Consider the following 19,656-nt stretch of genomic DNA (forward strand, 5'->3'; position numbering starts at 1 on the left):
TGGGTAGGTTGAAATTAGTGGGTTCTTTTAATTTTTAAATTGTACAGGGTAAGCAAGTGTTTTCAAAATGTGAGTCCATTTGGCTTCAGACAGCTGTTACCAGGTGTAAATTGCAAAAAGTTTCTGTAAGTTTAAGACTGGTTTCTAGCTTGCAGTAAAATGCTTGGGCTCTGTCTCGGGGTGATTCAGTTTGTATTTGCTTTACACAGGAAATGGCCGTGCGGGCGCTGAAGCAGACGGGTAGCAGAAGTATTGAAGCAGCTCTGGAATACATCAGTAAGATGGGCTACTTGGATCCTAGAAATGAGCAGATAGTACGTGTAATTAAGCAGACCTCACCAGGTAAGCACGAAGTTTTCTTTAAACTGTTCTTTCTTGCAATGAACTAGGTTTTGAGTAAACCTGTTGCTGTTAAGAAGGAGAAAGGCTGTGTCCAACAGTAGTCTTGCAGATGGTGGTTATGCTCAGCTGGGCTGCAAGGTGAGCATAGCTCACCTGCTTCGCAGCAGCCATCTGCATGCACATTCCTACTGCTCCTTCCTAAACACGAAGCTGTCTGTCCTTCAGTGCAAGTCATCTCAATCATCTTGAGTCTACCACGGGGTAAAAGCTTGCACGTAGATAATGGCTGTGGAGCTGTGAATCTCACTTCCCAGGAAGTCATTCATGTCGGCATCCTTGTGAGTAGACTGCAGAAATAGCTCAGGCTAGGGTGGCTTTTCACTCATCCCTGCTAGTCTGCTTCAGCTCTGTCCCATATAAACTAAATGAGAGGATTTGGGCCCTGCGTGTGCCTGACCAGCAAACGTCAAAAATAACATACATCTCTTCTAAAAGGGTTAAAAAGTCTTTCCAGGAAAAAAGCTTTAATGACTCCGTTGTTGGTTTTGCTTTCTTAACGTTCTAATACATGCAGATGTTTTGAGTCCTCCACCTTTTGAGCAGATCTCCCTTTACTTTTAGGTACATAGAAAGCAAAACTTAAATATCATGCAAATAATGTTTGCTTGCTTACGGTGCAACAGAACCATACTGATCTGCTTGATGTTGCATTGTTTGTGCTAGGATAGCACAGGTCTCTGCAGATGATTGGGGAGCATGTAATGCTACCTGGGAACTTTCCATTTACAATTCAGGAATGTGAAACTCACAGTTCTGAATTTCATGTATTGGTATATGGAAATAGATTTTTCACATTACTCATTTTAGTCCTAATTTAATAGTAAAGCTAATGAGTTTTAGCATACCATCAAGACTTAAAAATTGAAAGATGTTTCTTTTGGACAGAGACTATATATTGAAAGAGTTGATGCCATGAGTACAGTTAATGAATCTTACAGAATACACTTAGAACACTTCACAGGCAAGAGATGGTTGTAACCTTTTTGGATGGGAATGTGCAGGGGAAAAAAAATCAGCAGCAACCAGTATATTTGGTATCTTTACAGTTCCAAATATTCCTTAGACAGACCAGAACAGACTTACTGGTTTACAAATTTCGGAGGTGGAGTTCATACCTCTCCTTACATTAGCAAGATTCTTTATGCAGTTGAAGAATATGTCCCATAAGAGGACAGTTGTTGCTGCTGCTTTCCTCAGTGGCCTATGAGAAAACAAAGTCAGTTTGTCCCTGAGGCTGCAAGTGATTCCTGATGACAGAGATGACAAAAGGGTCATGTGGCTGCCTCCCACATCCAGCCCAGAGCAGCCACTTCTTAGGATTATTTGGATTGCCACAGCCTTATCAGTGCATCTCATTGTGTTCTGGCAGATCAGCTTCCAGGGAGTAGCTGTAAGTACAGCCTTGGAAGAGTGCCCTTATGTTATCGCAGGAAAAACTGCTGCTGATAATAGATGACATTTGAAAGAAGGTTGATAATTTGTCCAACTTCATTTAATTTCAAAACATTGCATTGTTTATGATGCGTCATTTAGTATGGGCACAGCCTCTTCAGTGTGCAGAAATGATGCATAGGCCTTGCTTAATGTTCTTCAGGTTCTTGTGAGTTTGTGTGTATGCAGGTGAGGAGTTCACAGCAGTGCATAAGGGTGCTGCACCTGGCCCAGCTGAGATATGCTGTAAGGCAAATAAGCTTGCAATCTAGCAGTCCAGCCTGTTGGACTTCATGCAGTGCAACTGCACTTGCAGACCTTGTGAAATCAAGATTTTAAAAGGAAATTGTTCAGGCATACATGGGCCAAGTCCTACAATTTGTGAAAGCTAAAGAGCCAGAGCGGGAACAAAAAGCCAGCTCAGAGTATCTCTCTATCTTTTTCTGCACCCACAGTTTGTCCATGGATGAGAGAACTGATGAAAAGTGCTATTAACACTTCCAGCACAGGAATGCTGGCATTTTGTCTCTGCAGTCCTTCAAGCTGAGATTAGCATGTTGACACACTGAACAGCAGGAAAATGAGTGATTTAAGGGGACGTTCTTTGCCCAACACATTGGAAAGAAGATAGGATAAGCTGTCTTACACCTTTGTTGTAAATGGAGTAGAAAACAAGGATGTTTGAGGAGCATTGTGGAACAGAGAGATGCAAACAGATCTCCAGCATGAGCAATGAGCTCACTGTAGAGAAGGAAGCGGGCTGATTACCTGGTGGCTTAAAGCAATGTGGATTTCAAGTTGTACTGACAGTGCTTCAGGGAGCTTTTGTCCCTGTTTGTGCTGCACATACCCCTCTGCTCTGTAGCTTCCTCCTGTCTGTGGGCAACGACCAGCAATGTAAAAGCTGGTCCAGCTTTAAAAACCAGGCTGAAGTGTAATCTGATGACTTCACAGTAAAGGAATTTGTGCTTCTATTCTGATTATTTAGTAGAACTCCCTGATGATTCCTGGCATGATCAGTGTTGTGAGCCAGTAGCTTGTTATTGGTGGTAATACTTGGCACCTATCACTTTGATTGCTGAGAGTGCTTAATTTAGGTTTTGGGAGGTAGGGTTTTTTTTGTAACACATAATCCCTAGGCTGTGTGCATGTGTATGGATAGGTGGATGAGTAATGCAAAGTAATTGCTTCACCTGAATTGTTTCCTAATGTTTTTCTGTGTTCTTTTTATAAAGGAAAGGGTATTGTGCCAAATAACGTAACTCGCAGGCCAAGCTTCGAAGGATCGAGTGAATCTTTTCCATCCTACCATCAGATCAGTAATGCAGCCTATGAAGGGACAGGCTTTGCAGCAGAAGGTGCAAATATGCTAACTGAAGTTCCACGGCCATACATGGACTATTTAATCTCTGCTTCACAGTCTGCCGCTATGAATGCGCCTGTACAGCGACCCTCTGGCGTAGGCACTCACAGCACTCCAACAAGCCATCAGCAGAAAACATACCCTGCAAATATTGAGTCTTCTGTGATTAATTATCCCGTGTCTAATCACAGCAGCCCAGCCTTGCAGCTTCAGGCCTCCCATGGCTCCAACAGCCAGCATTACAGTAGGCAGCACATGATGGTGCAGGGGGAGCCCATGGGATATGGTGTTCAGAGGAGTCCATCCTTTCAAAACAAGATGCAGCAGGAGGGAGGTTATGCCAATCTCCCAAATAAAGGGGCAGTTGTTCAAAATAACACCGGTCATGCATTTCAGCAGGCACCGGCAAGCCTGTATATGTCACATTCTCATCACAAACAGACAAGTCCTCCCTCCCATCAAATGCACGTGATATCCAGAGGTCCAGCGTTTGGTAATGATTTTGCAGACAGCCCACCACAAAATCTATTAACTCCATCTAGAAATAGTCTGAACATGGACCTCTATGACATGAATAATCCTCAAGTTCAGCAGTGGCAGGCAGCAGCGCCTTCACGGCGAGATTCTTTACAAAACCCAGGAATAGAATCATCTCCACGGCAACACGTGTCCTTCAGACCTGATGCCTCGGTGCCAAGCAGAACAAACTCCTTTAACAACCATCAGCAACAACCACAAGTGACCGTGTCTATGAGACAGGTTCCTCCAGGAAAACCCGATCCTTCAATTACATCTCCAAATACAATCACAGCGGTCACATCTGCTCATATTCTCCAGCCAGTGAAGAGCATGCGAGTGATGAGACCCGAGCCTCAGACTGCAGTGGGACCTTCCCATCCTGGTTGGTTACCTGCCCAGGCGCCGGCCGTGGATGGCCTAGAGATCATTGAACAGCACGTTCCAGCTGTTGGAGCGGCCAACGCCTATCAATTAGATGTGGATTATGGTAACCAGGAGCTGCGGTGTCCACCACCACCGTATCCCAAGCATTTGTTAATTCCCGGCAGCTCCGAGCAGTTTGATATCAATTGCTTATGCATGGGTGTGGAGCAGACCCTCCGTGTAGTCCCCAATGCGACGTGCAATAAGGCTGAGGAGAACAGTGAGAGAAACGACAAAAACAGCAAGAACACTAAAGCTGAAAAACCAAGCAAGGATAAAAAGCAGATCCAGACATCTCCAGTGCCTGTGCGGAAAAATGGCAAAGATGAGGAAAAGCGAGAATCCCGAATAAAGAGCTACTCACCATTTGCTTTCAAGTTCTACATGGAGCAACACGTAGAAAATGTCATAAAGACCTACCAGCAGAAAATTAACAGAAGATTACAATTGGAGCAAGAAATGGCTAAAGTAATTTTTATGTATATATATAATAAATAGGGTCAATTAATTATTACTATTTTAAATCACTCAAAAAATGTATAAAGGAGAGTTCTCTGGGAAGTGATAATAGATATTCAACACTCCTTGTTCCGGACTGTTTTCACTTGGAGGCCTGGGTGCAGATCAAGGAGACTGTTTGAAAAAGCTGAGAGAAGTAGTCTGTCCTCACAAGAAAATAAAGCAGAGACACTCCTAGTAGGAAAGTGTTAAGCTCGCATAGGAGAGGACTCAGACAGGTTTGAGACCATGGTAACTCTGATAATACTTTACAGCCCTTGAAAAAATCTGAGGTTTTCTCTTTGCTCCAGTTCTTCCTGCCTGTTCCTGATAGTGACTGCTTATTCACCAGAGCCACAGTTTAACTTGGCTATAGGTTTACTATGCTATATTTTCCCTTGAACATATGATACCTGACTGAAAGTTGTCTCTTGAACATACGTTAGTAATAATACCATGCAAGTAATCATCTCTTGGTCAGCTGAAATGATCTTGGGAATTTTGCTGGAACTTGTTCTAGAAGCAGGTCTCGGTGAGGTGCACTTTGAGAGCTTCATTCACATCTCATAGTAGCACTCAAACTAAACTGACTCACTGACAGGGCTTTCTGAAGCAAGCTGCCAAGTTCTGATGATTGCTCTGGCAGTTCTGTTTTTAATTTTTACATGTGGAAAAGTTTTTGATTTTTTTCCCTTCAGGCATGATTAGCTAGAATATGACTAGTCTACTTTTGTATTTGAGGATAAACTCTAAGAAAAGCTGTTATTAATGCATAATGGATAATAACTTATCTGATCTTCCCTAGAACTGTCTAGAGTCAATTAATTTGATACTCACACTGCCCTCCTTCAATGGAGATATTCAAGACCTGTCTGGATGCTTATTTGTGCACCTATTGTAGGGAGCCTGCTCTAGCAGGGGGGTTGGCCTCAGTGGTCTCTTGAGGTCCCTTCCAACCCCTGCAATTCTGTGATTCTGCTCAAGAAAATCCGGTGGTTTTTTTTACATTTAATGCTTCTAAAAGTCTCTTAAAAGGTCAGTATTGTAGTGACAGTTCATAGTTTGTCCTCAGTGCAACTATAGGTTGTGTTGCACTGCTTGGATTTAGTGAATATTTTCCTGAGATTGAGATAGCTGGGGAACAGTCTCTAAAGAAATAAGAAACTAACAGCATCAGTTGTGTTCTGGCCCTTCAGCCTTTGTTCACTTTGTAACTCAGAGATAACTATAAACAAAAACAGCTCCTTCCCCTAGCAACCTCATCTCTGGCTGGAATAACACACCACAAACTCAAGAGATTTTGGCCATCTGAATATCACATTATTCCAGAATTAACCAAGAATACAACACACTAATTGTTTTGCATTAAAACAATAAATGCTTCTTCTATTATGGATTGAGGTACCCTACCTATTCTGTGAGGGTTTTTTTACCTCCTTCATCCTTTATTCATATGGATTTCGTTTTTAAGCTGTGGGGATTTGCTGTGTAGTCCAGCTGCCCACTTTTTATCTTTAATGGCCTCGACTGCAGGTGTGAAATGGAAAAAATCAGTCAAAGCAGCAGCCTTGTGGGTCAATACTTGGATCTTTAGCCTGCTCCTCAGTCAGCTTCATCTCCATCCCCCATTGCCTCTTCCCATCACTCACTAATCTTCCTCTCAGAATGCTTCACTTAGTTCAGGATCTGGGTTATTCAAAAGGAAGGGGTCTGCTGTGGAGAGGGAATTCTCAGAGGATCCTGGAAGTCAGCCCAGGGGCTTCTGCTGGTGAAGGCTGCCAGTGTTCTCAGACAAGCACTGAAGGCAAAATTGTGCAGGCTCTATCTTGAAGCCTGAGGAAAGTCCAGCTGGGTACTTCTCTGCTTTTCCAGGAGATGTTCACCTTCAGCCATGTGAAATTACGTGTAAAAATACTTTTAACTACTTTAAGACACTGTGGGGACAGATGGTGCCTGGACAAGCCAGCTTTGTTACTGTGCAGGTGCAAAGGGAAAAATTACCCTTAAAAGAGAAATAGGACCTGGATCTTGGCTTCAATGTCTGGGAGGAGGCCAGAGCTGAGGGTTATATACGTATATTTTGGAAGATAGGGATCTGCCAAGTGTGAGAGCAGGGGCTCTGTATGACAGAGGAAGAAAAATGGTTTTGGAGAAAGAGGGTTCCCGAGATACTTTGTCAAAAGTATTGTTTCTTAATTGCTATGAAAAAGACAAGTGCTAGGGAGGAAGGTTTCATGTGAATTGCTCTGGGGAGCTATTAATGAACCAATGGGCTTCTGCATCTCAGTTTAAGTTGTGCTGCACTGTGCATACACGTAGTGGAGTGTATTGGTGAAGTGCACAGCTGAGAGTTAAAAACCAAATCCTGCGATCAGATCTGTTCTGTTCTGTTCCCCTGACAGTATTGCCCAATACCTTGTAGTTCAGGAGAATGAGAAACACGTAGCAATCTTAGATTCAGGTAGCAAGGTATGGCAAATGAAACACCTTGACAGACCAGAGGCTGACTGTTTTCAATATCTTATCTAGTTCTAGATTACTTTTTCTGAGAAATGTTTTCTGGGAATGCTAGTTTATTGTTCTATTGCTATGAATATAATCTTACTAGCTGTCGTGGTTTGCTTTCCCTTATAAAGGCAGGCCTTTGCGAAGCAGAACAGGAACAAATGAGGAAAATTCTCTACCAGAAGGAGTCCAACTACAACAGGCTTAAAAGGGCCAAAATGGACAAATCTATGTTTGTGAAGATCAAGACACTGGGCATTGGTGCCTTTGGAGAAGTATGCCTGGCCTGCAAAGTGGATACTCATGCCCTGTATGCCATGAAAACTCTGCGTAAGAAGGATGTACTGAACCGGAACCAGGTGGCTCATGTCAAAGCAGAAAGGGACATTCTTGCTGAGGCAGACAACGAGTGGGTGGTTAAACTCTATTATTCCTTCCAAGATAAAGAGAACTTGTACTTTGTAATGGACTACATCCCTGGTGGGGATATGATGAGTCTGCTGATTCGGATGGAAGTCTTTCCAGAGCGTCTTGCTAGATTTTATATTGCAGAGCTCACTTTGGCTATTGAGAGCGTACACAAAATGGGTTTTATTCATAGAGACATCAAGCCTGACAACATTCTGATAGACCTCGATGGGCATATCAAACTGACTGACTTCGGACTGTGTACGGGATTCAGGTGGACTCACAATTCAAAATACTACCAGAAAGGTTAGTGTTCCTAGCCTTTATTTGCACTTCTTATCTTGAAACAAAGTTACCTCTTGGCAGAAATGTCAGGAAATTATGATGGGTTTGTCTTACTCATTCTGTCTGTCTGTTTCTAGTCTTTTGTTTCCAACACTTTTCAAATCCCTGACAGTAATTTGGCTGGATGCTGCAGTGGCAGCAGTTTTTCAGTACATATTTGTTTGGAGGGTCTCTGTTGGTAGTGAAAGAATTTAATCCCAGATTTAAACTAATCCAGGTACCTCTTGTGCACGCCATCTAGGAGAACTGGAATATGTCAGCAAAAAGGTCACGAACAATTGGTACAGTTGATCTAAATATATTCTCTGTCTCCTGTATGGGAGCATGCTTCCCTGTGTGGAGACAGAGACATTCTGCTGCTTATGGAAAACCAATTGGAAAGAAGGCAGAAGACATTGCCTTGGATTTAGAGTTCAGGTGCTGTTCTTCAGTGATGTTAGAAGATGGCAAACTAAATCTGGATAAATGCTTTTCTCTTTGCATGTTGTGTTTTATGTCTGTAACTGTAAATTTTCTCTCCCACTTGAAAGGGAGTCACATCAGACAGGACAGCATGGAGCCCAGTGATCTTTGGGATGATGTGTCCAATTGTAGATGTGGAGATAGGCTGAAGACATTGGAACAAAGAGCTAAGAAGCAACATCAGAGATGTCTAGCCCACTCATTAGTCGGAACCCCTAATTACATTGCTCCTGAAGTCCTGCTTCGTAAAGGTAGATAATGTCTATTTATCTCCTGTTTAAATAATCATCAATATTGTGAAATTCTTTTTTTTTCTTTTTTTTTTTTTTTCTATTTTTCTTTTTTTCTCCTTAATTTGCTGCTCTGGAAGTTTGTCATTCTGAAGTCCATAGGCGCTCAGATTAAGGAGAACAGATTTCTGTGCATGTTCTGCTGATTAACTTCACAATGCTGACATTAAAGGTGATTGCGCTTTGTCTGTCTCCATATCTCTTCACTCTGAGGCCTTTGATGAGGACTCTAACATGTCAGATGTCATTGGCAGTGGTGTTTCTCAAGTTTAAAGCCAGTTATCTGTACTCGTAGACCGTGACCACTAGTGAGATTACAAACAGCATCAAGTAGCCATCTGATTGTTTAGAATCACCTGTTGAGATGGATCACTGCAGTATAGCTGATAAAAACTTGTGGATACATATTCTTCAGATTCCCAGTCAGAATCTTGACTAAACAAAATAAAGTCTTACCCAAGTTACCCTGGACATACTACACCTAAAAGCTGTGCTTGTGGAATGTAAACAATACTCTGTGACTATCCATGACAAACAGACATGTTCACTATAGTAAGCAGATTAGATGTTCAGAGTTGTCTGCAACCCTGACCTTGAGGCTTATCTCTACACTTTTTCATTTCTAGAGATTTCAGGTTAGATTCTACAGAATACAGAATTCTAATAACAGAATTCATTGAATGCAGGGTTCAAGTCCTCCATTCCTTTTGAAGATCTCAAAGCTGTATCTTACTTCGTTTGTCTGAACAATTAAGTGATTTAACTTGTTCCTCTGCTTAGAACTTGCTCAAAGTCATCTTTATCTCTAGTCTGGCTTTGTCTTTCAGCAGCTTCTAAAACCCTAATGTCAGCTCCACTGAACCTGGAGGGGGACATTGGTCATTAAGTAGGTCACTGAGTCCTTTGAGGGCCACTTTATGCTGTGAAGTGGTAGAACTGTTGGATGGGTCGTGAAGAAAAACAAACAAACAAACACAAAAAATAGCTCATTCTTCCTAATTATGTGGTTTCCCCACTTACTGTTGTTGAGAATGAAATATATTGAGAATGCTTCCCAGACAACAGTATGAGATCTTTACTGACAACACTAGAATTTATATCAGCAAGAAGAAGCGTTTTATGATGAAGTTGGATCAGGAGTCCTTTGGTTTTGGGTCACTTGTTTGAGGCAAAGTAAAAGTCGATGTTGCAGTTTTGATCTTCAATTGCAAGAGGAAATAGTAGCTCTGTACAGACTCTCTGTGACTGGTGGAGGACAACCTTTTGACTTGCCTTTCAGGATACACCCAGCTCTGTGACTGGTGGAGTGTTGGTGTGATCCTCTTTGAGATGTTAGTGGGACAGCCTCCTTTTCTGGCTCCTACGCCCACAGAAACCCAACTGAAGGTAAGTGGAATTCCTGTGGTAGCAAAATTTTAACCTTTTCCATCTTTTCTCCACCACGTACAGACACATCCCCTCTTGTATTGGAGAAAAGAGCTGTTGTTATGAAAGCTTGATTTTAAATAGTTCTATGCAGGGACAAAACCTTTTGCAATCAGTGAAGATGCTGATTGTCAAACCAGAACTGACTTGTCCAGTTGCATAGATAGTTGCTAGTTTTATGAACCTTTTCTGCATAATTTTGATTTCTGGAGCACAGGCTCATCCATATCAATTATTTAGGGTGCATATCAGTTTTGAGTAAGCTGATAGAATAATTATAATGTCAGATGGCAATGTGAGAATTTCAAAGTTAAGCAGTCAGTAGTTTTTATTAGAATGAATATATCTCATAACCAATTTCCTACAATTTGGAGACTGAATGAAGCAACGTCATGGAAGTCATTCCATGAACTAATTGTCTTTTTTTAAAATGTAATTGCTTCTTCTATTTGTTCTCTGACATTTCTTGATTTGTTTAAGAAATATTTTAACAGCTGATGCTATTTAATCATTGGGTTCTTGAACCTCTAAAATAATTGAACAGGATGTGAGTGGACTAGTTTCGTGTATGCTTTTCTACAGTTAGTCTTGACAAAAGGATCAGAAGGTTTCTGCTTCTAGGATTAGATGTTGTTTAATACCATTCTCTCTTCAGGTGATAAATTGGGAAAGCACACTGCACATCCCCACACAGATCAAGCTAAGCCCTGAAGCAACGGATCTCATCACAAAGTTGTGCTGTGCAGCTGAGGACAGGCTTGGAAGAAATGGAGCAGATGATATTAAGGCCCATTCTTTCTTTCACTCTATGGACTTCTCTGCCGATATCCGTAGGCAGCCTGCTCCCTATGTTCCAAAGATCAGCCATCCAATGGACACTTCAAATTTTGATCCAGTTGAAGAGGAAAGCCCTTGGAACGATGCTAGTGGTGACAGCACCAGGACGTGGGATCCATTGGCTTCTTCCAACAGCAAGCACACCGAGCATGCCTTCTATGAGTTCACTTTCCGAAGGTTCTTCGATGACAACGGCTATCCATTCAGGTATCCCAAACCTTCCGGGATGGAAGTTGGCCAGTCTGAGAAATCCAGCGTAGAGGACAAAGACATGGTGGATCAGACTGGAGCTTGTCAACCTGTATATGTGTAAATTATTGTATAGAGTACTCCAGGTAAGACTAATCTCAAATCCAGTTGGGCCTTTAACTGATCCTTTGGGAGCTGATCCTGCAGTGCTTGTTCATGTCTAACATCAGATGAAGCTGAAGTCATCCTGGGGAGTCAGAAACTTGCAAGGCCAGGTCCTAAAAACGGCACTCTTGGAAGTTCAGGTCAGTTTTACTGTAAATAGCTTTGTTGATGATTACACTTGAAGTCCTGGTCTTCACCAAAATCTGCAAGGCCAGAAGTCTATCATTTCTAGGCCTGTTGTTATTTGAGGTCAGCACCCCCCTACTCAGATAAATTTCTGCATCTGTCAGCATTATTTTTTAAATGAATAAAGAGCACTTATATTTTGTTTATAGCAGGGTGTTTTTTTTCCTACTAAATTATAGGGATTAACTTTGACAAATCATGCTGCTGTTCTTCTTTTCTACATTTTTATTTTATCCATAGCACTTATTTCACATTTAGGAAAACGCGTAAAGCTGAAGAGCGTGTGATGAAAGGTCTCTGTGCAATAATGTAAGAAAGGAAAAAAGGAAGAAAAAAAAAAAGAAAAAAACCCAAACAAAGAAGTCAGCTCTCTAATTTTCTTAATTTACTGACGCCATTGTATTCGCACCACGATTTTTGTTTATTATATGTATTTTCCACATTTCAAAATTGTGACGTAACCTTAAAGCTGCTTGATTTCCTTCTGCTTGTTGGAATGTAATAGAAAGTGTGAGCAGGCGACTATTTGGGTGTGATTTCATTGTCTAGCGTGTGAAGAATGTTGCATGAGCAGTGTTTTTCTATTTGAAATGGCCTTTTCTTGCCATTCACAGGCAGGTCCTGTGGATCCGTTTTTTCTGAGGGTCTGAAATCAGACCGTTTTAAACCATGTGTTGATAATGCATCGTGTGGATGGTTTTTTCTTACGATTGTATCCAGTACTAATTTTGTAAGACAGATTGCAACGTTTAGAACCGAATTGTCGTTTTGTGGTCTGACGCAGCGGATCACTGGTAAGCATCTGTGGTGGGCACACACACTGCCCCACGAAGGATCGATAGCACGACTGCTGGCAGGGGGCAGATTGGTGGCGGCAGGCCGGCTCTGACCCCTTCACACAGCGTGCAGCACAGCCTTCCTTGCTTAGTGCTGTCCGTAACGCAGAGCACCAGTGCCAGCGTGGAGCTCGGTGTCCTCAGAACAGAAGGGGTCAAGCTGTGCTCCTGTAGCAGAGACCCTGAGTTCGTGCAGGGCCGCGGCTTTTCCAGCCTGCGCATCTCTCGCAGGGCCGCCTGTGTGTGGCTGCAGGATCGCGGTGCTTCGGCCCCGCAGCCGGCGGTGCTGCTGTTGCTGACAGGTCGTTCTGCCCTCCTGTCTCTAGAGAACGTTGCTGTGGTGGAGCACAACAGTCCTTTGTTTCTGTCGGATTGTAGACTTACTTTGAAATATCAATCTTAACTATGTTAAAATATGCGTTTTTCTTATATGTATAAGTGAGAATTATTTGAGATGATATCAGAATACTAAAGTAATTAAGCCATACGTATTTGCATATATTATATATAAGTAAGTAAACACACAGAAAAAATCCTTAATTCAGATGAGTGTAACAGTCCTATTTAAAATGATTGACATCGTAACATGTGAGGAAAACACTCCTTTATGTGTTTTTGCTTCTTTTTTTTTTTTTTCTCTAATCTGGAACTTCGTTTTTTTTTCCATATATTGGTCCACATATTATTCCTTAATGTTTTAGCATATCCTATCCTATCCAGTGTTTAGATATCTAAGCAACATCATATAAATTCATCAGCCTAAACTAAACAAAAATGATTGTGTATTTGTTTACATTTGTATGAAAGGAATGTTCTGAGGTATGCAGTGCTTGTGTTGTGACAGTTCATGTAAGGTTCAGTATTACTGCTTTTTTATATAGTAATGCCATTTTTTGTTATTTACATCTATTTGACATTCTTTCATGTGGTAGGTTCTTTCTCAGGAACTCAGTTTAACTGTTATTTATTGATATATCATTGCCTTTGAAAGCTTCTACTGGCACAATTTATTAAAAATCTGAATCAAAATCTAAGCTGCATTATGTGTTCTTGAAAAGGATCATTTCTGCCTATTTTAAAGTGGAATTTTTAAAGGGTCTGTTTTGTAATGTTAGTGATGGGTTTGAGCTACAAGCACAAGATCCAAATCTCACCTCTTCGTAGCATTTGGTGTAGGATTTCTGGGCACATTAAGGCAATTTTGATATAACAGAGTGTATGGCATGGAATTCAACGCTGTCACTTTCACAGCAGCAGTTCTTTGGAGCAGCCATTTGGAGGTGTGCTTCCTTCCTGCTCTTAGAGGTAAGTAACTCACCTTCAAGTGCAGAATCTTTGCAATTAAGCAAAACAAGACCAAAAAGAAGTGGTGATTCCGTACCTGATAGACTGCTTGTTCAGCATCTGTACTGCAAGGAACATCTACTGCCATGTCACCCAGTGAAGAGCTGAACTGGAAGTTACATCCTTTCAGCTGATCAGGCACCATCTCCAGAAGGCTCTCACCTTCTCATCCACCTCAGGGGAAACTGAAGTAAGTGTGAAGGCACGTGGCCAGGTAGCTGTGCAGCACACATTAGGACTGGCTCCAGGCATTCTCATTGAACTTCCTGCAAAAATGTTTTCAGTTGTGTCACTTCCATTTTTTTGATTTTAAAAAACAAAATAGCAAACCTCTCGTTTTAAAAGAAAAAAGGGCTTCTGCAGCCTCCCATCTCTGTGTTCTCTGGGGCCAGGAAACAGCAGCAGCTCTTGGTAAGCATATTATTCCTGGTTCAGGGAGAAAGAACTACCTGCAGAAGTCACAAGCTAAGAAGTTACAACCTAGCCTGAATAACTTAAACTAAATGAGGAAAAAAAGCATTTGGCTTTCAAATGGAAACGTAAGAACAGGATTAGCCATGCAAGAAGCGGGGCCATCGCCTGGAGCTGAGTGGAAAATCGGTCTCATAGACTTCAGAAAATTCTCTTCTCTTCCCTGTAGCTTATGAGGTATGAATTAACTGCTCTAAAAGCTTTCCTAAGGAAATTGCTATGGGAAGAGACATTTAGAGCATATAATTCGATTCCATCCCAAAATACAGAATCTTTGGCAGAAAATAGCAACTGCTACTAAAAATATTATTAGAATTAAAAGTATTAAATCTTTCCCACAGGAAATAATCTCAGGAATAGATAATGTAGGAATAGCAACCGTTAAAACACAAAAAAAATGTGTAAAAATGTTTTTCCTGGCAAAGAAATCTGCTGCAGCACGAACATGGAAGTTGTGACTTCCTCTGGTTTTCGGTCTGAGCAGCGAATGTGCCCTGAACAGCGTTGGTAAAAACAGAGACCTGGGCTCATTATCATGACTGCTAATGGAAATAAACTGAGGATCTGATCCACAAAGCTGTGATCACCTGCAAAGACTGCATTAGCTCAAATCCAGCAGAAGCCCAGTGACACGGGCAGTTGAAATTCACGAGAGCTGATGGATGCACTGACTGTCCTTCAGCAAGGTGGAAAATGCCCATGACTACATCTTCTGGCTTCTGCATATCAGAGGAAACTGCTGTTAGCAGAACAGCCCCAGGCATGTGGCCCTCCTTAAAATAAAGAGGGGACTGTATGTTGAAGGAGGGAAGATTTAGGTTGGATGTTAGGGGGAAGTTCTTTACAAGGAGAGTGGTTAGGCCCTGGAACGGGCTGCCCAGGGAGGTTGTGGATGCCCCGTCCTTGGATGTGTTTAAGGCCAGGTTGGACGGGGTCCTGGGCAACCTGATCTGAATGTGTGTGTTTGGTGGCCCTGCTAGGCAGGGGGGTTGGAACTACATGATCCTTGAGGTCCCTTCCAACCCGGGTGATTCTGTGATTCTGTGTACGAGGCATGTGAGGAGGGGGAGACAGCTGATGGTTGAGAATGGGAGATGGGAAAAAGCCTTCAGAGCTCTTCCAACCGTGCTGCACTGCGAGTGGTTGCCTTGGGATGTTCATGGGGATTTGGGGGGAGCACACAGCATGAGATGTCCCATTCCAAGAGTGCTGCTGGGTAGGAGACAGCCTGCAGATGTGTGCATGGAGCAAGCTGGGCCTACAGTCAGTCCCAGCATCGTGCTGTGTGGGGAAGAACCACAGTGACATTGCTGAGGGGCCACACGCATACACCTGCAGGTAAGCATATTGGTTAAGCACGTACCAAGTCCTTTAGTCACCTTGAGGTTAATGGGTGTCTGCACAACCCTGCTTCATCCCAAAGAGAGCACTGATGGCTTTGTGTACATCAGAAGAGTTACAGTCCCTGGCATAGGACCACACCTGGATACTGCATCCAGCTGCACGGCCCTAGCATAAGGATATGGACCTGTTAGGGTGGGCCCAGAGGAAGGCCACAAAAATGCTCAGAAAGCTGAGTGCCTGTGCTGTGAAGACAGGCTGAGGGAGCTGGGTTTCTTCAGACTGCAATCCAAGGAGAGCTCATTGTAGCTTTTCAGTGCACAGAGGGAGGTTGTGCAGAAGATGGAGAAAGAATTTTTGCCAGACTGAAAGAGAGTAGGTTCAGATTGGGCATAAGGGAGAAATTCTTCACTGTGAGGGCAGTGAGGCATTGGCACAGAGTCCAGAGAGCATGGGTGCTCCGTTCCTGGAGGCATTCGAAGCCAGGTTGGATGGGGCCCTGGCAGCCTCAGCTGGTGGGTGGCAGCCCTGCCCATGGCAGGGGGTTGGGGCTGGGTGGGCTTTGTGGTCCCTTCCAACTCAAAACCTTCTAAGATACTATGTTTCTATTAAGTTCTGTTCAGTAGTGCCAAGTCTGAAAATGAAATTACCTCTAGTGGCATTTGTATCTCGGCTGCTTGTCATGGTTGCCATGTGGTCTCATCAGTGATCTCTACACCAGGCCAGGCTACCCTTACAATCTGACTTGTAATACCATGGAGTGAGTGCTGGAAACTGCACGCCATTTTGGAGGAGAGTGCCAGGCTCATGGCCAAGCACTGGTAGAGATGATGGTAATTTCTGCTGTGTGGGACAGAGCACCCAACAGCAGGAGCAATACTTTTCTGTGTTCAGCTTCCCCATCCTTCATCCTGGCTGTGGACAGGACCGTAACATTGACATAAGCTGTGCTCTGCCCCCACTTGCTTCACTGTAGAAGAAAATTCTCTCAGGCTAAGTGTTTTCCCCAGAGGTGTGGTGAGGCAGTGGCACAGGCTGCCCAGGGAGGCGCTGCAGTCACCGTCCCTGGTGGTGCTCAAGAAACATGGAGATGTGGCACTGAGGGACGTGGTCAGTGGGCATGGGGGGGATGGGTTGATGGTTGGACCGAAGGGTCATAGAGATGGTTTCCAACCGTAATGATTCTACAGTTCCAGAGGAATTTTATAAATAACAGCAAATATCTCCCAGAAGAAAGTTGTTTTTCCATTCTCAGGGAGCCGGTGTTGGCGGGCTGTTTCCCTCGGGGAACGCTGCTGGTGTTGCTGAAGAAGTCATGGGGGCAGAAAGATGCAAATCCAGAGATTGGTGATTGGTGGGTTTTATTGTTTTTTTTTTCTCAATGAAAATGCTTTTAAAATCTCAAATGTTGGTTTGACAAAAATGGAAAGGTTTAGGGAGAAACTTACTCATATATTTACAATCATACTTCAAAAAAATAAAAAGATAAAAAAGGGTGTGTCCAAAAATCACAATAAAAAAGTATTAAAAGGCCAGAAAATAAAAATGAAAGCTGTGAATAAGTCATTTTGATGTTTCCAGAGCAGATTTTGGAAATATAATTTCTTGGAAATTTCCAGCTGCATGTTCCAATTTAAGACCAAAGGATATATATTTTTTTGATGTTCAACTTCCCACACATCAGGACCTGCCAATGAAAATCAGCTCTAAAAATAACAGAAGAGGTCAAACTGAATAATAGCTGGGATAAAAATGAGCTTAATTGACATCCTTTTCTTCCATGCAATGCTGATGTCATCTGTCTTCAGAATCATGGCATCATGAAGGTTGCAGTGGCCACTAAGATCATCCAGTCCAACCATCAACCCCTACCCGTGACCACTCCAAACCACGTCCCTCACAGCCACATCTCCACATTTGTGGAACACCTCCAGGGTTGATGTCTCCACCATCTCCCTGGGCAGCCTGTCCTCACCTGTGTCCCATTAGGCGTAGGGATGGTTCACAGAAAAGGTCGTGCAGAGGTTGGTGACTGCACGGGTGTCTAATCCATCCTTGGTGGAGGATGTCCTGTGCTAGGAAGTTCTGCAGGGCAGGCAGTGCCTGTGGCTGGGGTGGACCTTCTACAGAGGAGCCCAGCCATGAGCATCTTTGTGAAGTGCTCCCGCGAGACAAGAGCTCATCACCCAGGCTCATAGGTGGGGAGTTGGCACCCCTTTATGCACACTTTGCTTTAATTTACAGAAATCAAAGCACGTGGTTTGCTGTTTTGCAATTTTTTTCTCTACGATGGTTCTGCTCAGGGTAATGGTTGATCGCTGGAATTGGTGTCGGGAGGGGTTGTGTGTTTGAAGCAACACAGGGACATTTTGCTGTTGTTTTCAAACTAAACTGTAGGGCAGCTTTTCACAGTGCAAGATAAAAAGCAACATACACACAAGACAAGGTGGTGATGTGAAAGCTTTTCAAGGCCAGTTAGTTTAAGACATGCTGACTGAATGCCAGCTTTAGTGAGTTGGAAGGAGTGAGCATGTTGATGGGAGTGCAGTGGGGAACAACGGCCATTCCTGACTTGAGAAGAATGGACCAGGAACTGACTCTGGCTCCTGAGAGGTACCAGAAGGCTTCTGTACATGTTGAGCACACTCAGGCTGAGCATGGCACATGAAGCCCTCAGGAAGGACTGTTCTGGGGCTCCTCTGTCTTTTCTGTTCCCACAAACTGCTAATGATGATGTTCCATCCCTGCAGGCACTCAAGACCAGGTTGGATGAGGCCCTGGGAAGTCTGGCCTGCTGGCTGGTAATCCTGCCTACAGCAGGGCATTGGAACTGGGTGACGTTTAAGGCCCCTTCCAACCCAAGCCATTCTGTGATATGATTCTATGGTTTAAAGAGGGGCTCCAGATGTACCCAGCTGAAACAGTCATGGTCATCAAAAGCCAATTCCACACTTGCAAGTCTTGCTCCTGGCCTTGTTAATTAATGCAAATCTTGCTCCTGGCCTTGTTAATTAATGCAAATGACCTTGAAGCCTAATTACTCAAAGTCACAGTGAAAGCCTTGGAGCAGAGCTGAGGCAATGCCCTGGCATGGGTTTGTTGAGAGACAGTGCAGCAGCTGTGTTGTGTCGATGGCTTTCACCTGGTGTTCAGGTTCCATTAAGTTGAGTCTAAAATCTGTGCAGGTGAGAAACTTGATTGGAAGCTGCAAAAATGTAATTGTTTCATGTGGAGATTGCTTGGAGGGATTTTTAACAGCTCGTTCAGTAATCAGCTGATTTTAATAAGTGGTTCTGCCAAAGCAGAGTGAGTTGCTGCCAGCACATTCCTGCCCTGGTGCCTCCTCCTCCCAAGCTGTAGGACACCTTGAGGTGACCTGGGGTAGACCCAAGCTGCCCAACCTAAGTTCAGCACAAAGGCTGCCCTGAGCCCAAGGGTGGGCTGGGGCTGCTGGGGCCCCTCTGACCAGTGGGGAAAGTGAAGGAGAGCTGTGAGCTGTGCCCAGCAGGAGGCAGAAAATGGTGCTGGTTGGGCTCAGGAGTAACTTCTGTGTTCCTTCTCAAGGAAGAGTGGTGCTGTGGTGTGGATGGGCCTCGGTGAGGAATGTTGCACATCCCTGGCTTTTTATCCTCCCGCCTGACACGTTTAAGTTCCTTTTGCAGATAAATGACTGACTTAAATTAGAAGATTTGCACTATTGTACAAGGCATCCTCATCCCTTTATTATGAATTTAAATGTTACTTTGCATTTTCTGACTGTCAACGTATATAATTAGGCTGGAGTTCCTTTTGAGAAACACCAGTAAAATTCTGTTGTTGGGCTCTGGCACAGCTCCCAGTTACCGAGCTACTTGAAACAGCAGTTGTCATTGCCAGAAACCATTTTTTTATTGTGCCATGAAGTCGGCCATTGGAATTTGTCTGCTGCCCTCTTTCGGGCGTGATAATTACTGCTCTGCCAACAGCTTCCCAGTTATCTCAGCTGATGGGATGGTGTTATGGCATTATGTCCTATTATACCCCAAACCCCAAATGTTGTTTCCTTCCCTCTTTGCAATTCACAGCGTTTTGTCTATGGAGAACTTCAGTCACTGACAGTTTTCTGTCTCTCCACTCCTCTACGGTTCCCATGGGCACTGAAGCACTCTGGATCACAAGCTCATACTGTTGGCGATCTGTTGGCATTTTAATTGCTTGCAGAACACCAGGCAGAATA

At 43.4% G+C, this 19,656-nt stretch overlaps 1 protein-coding gene across 1 annotated transcript in view; it reads left to right on the forward strand.

Annotated features, from left to right (window-relative positions):
* Nucleotides 1-13,318, forward strand: part of LATS2 (large tumor suppressor kinase 2) — a 48,046-nt gene extending 34,728 nt beyond the window's left edge. The window contains exons 3-8 of the mRNA XM_042838872.1: nt 210-342; nt 3,069-4,606; nt 7,273-7,855; nt 8,425-8,607; nt 9,926-10,032; nt 10,727-13,318. Of these exons, the coding sequence (XP_042694806.1) occupies nt 210-342; nt 3,069-4,606; nt 7,273-7,855; nt 8,425-8,607; nt 9,926-10,032; nt 10,727-11,221 (3,039 nt within the window). The 3' untranslated portion in view covers nt 11,222-13,318. The remainder of the gene's footprint in view (nt 1-209; nt 343-3,068; nt 4,607-7,272; nt 7,856-8,424; nt 8,608-9,925; nt 10,033-10,726) is intronic.
* The last annotated feature ends 6,338 nt before the right edge of the window (nt 13,319-19,656 follow it).

Source organism: Centrocercus urophasianus, unplaced genomic scaffold (genome assembly GCF_019232065.1).
Source record: "Centrocercus urophasianus isolate 14NV4802_14NV808 unplaced genomic scaffold, USGS_Curo_1.0 seq_9, whole genome shotgun sequence".
Classification (NCBI taxonomy): domain Eukaryota; kingdom Metazoa; phylum Chordata; class Aves; order Galliformes; family Phasianidae; genus Centrocercus; species Centrocercus urophasianus.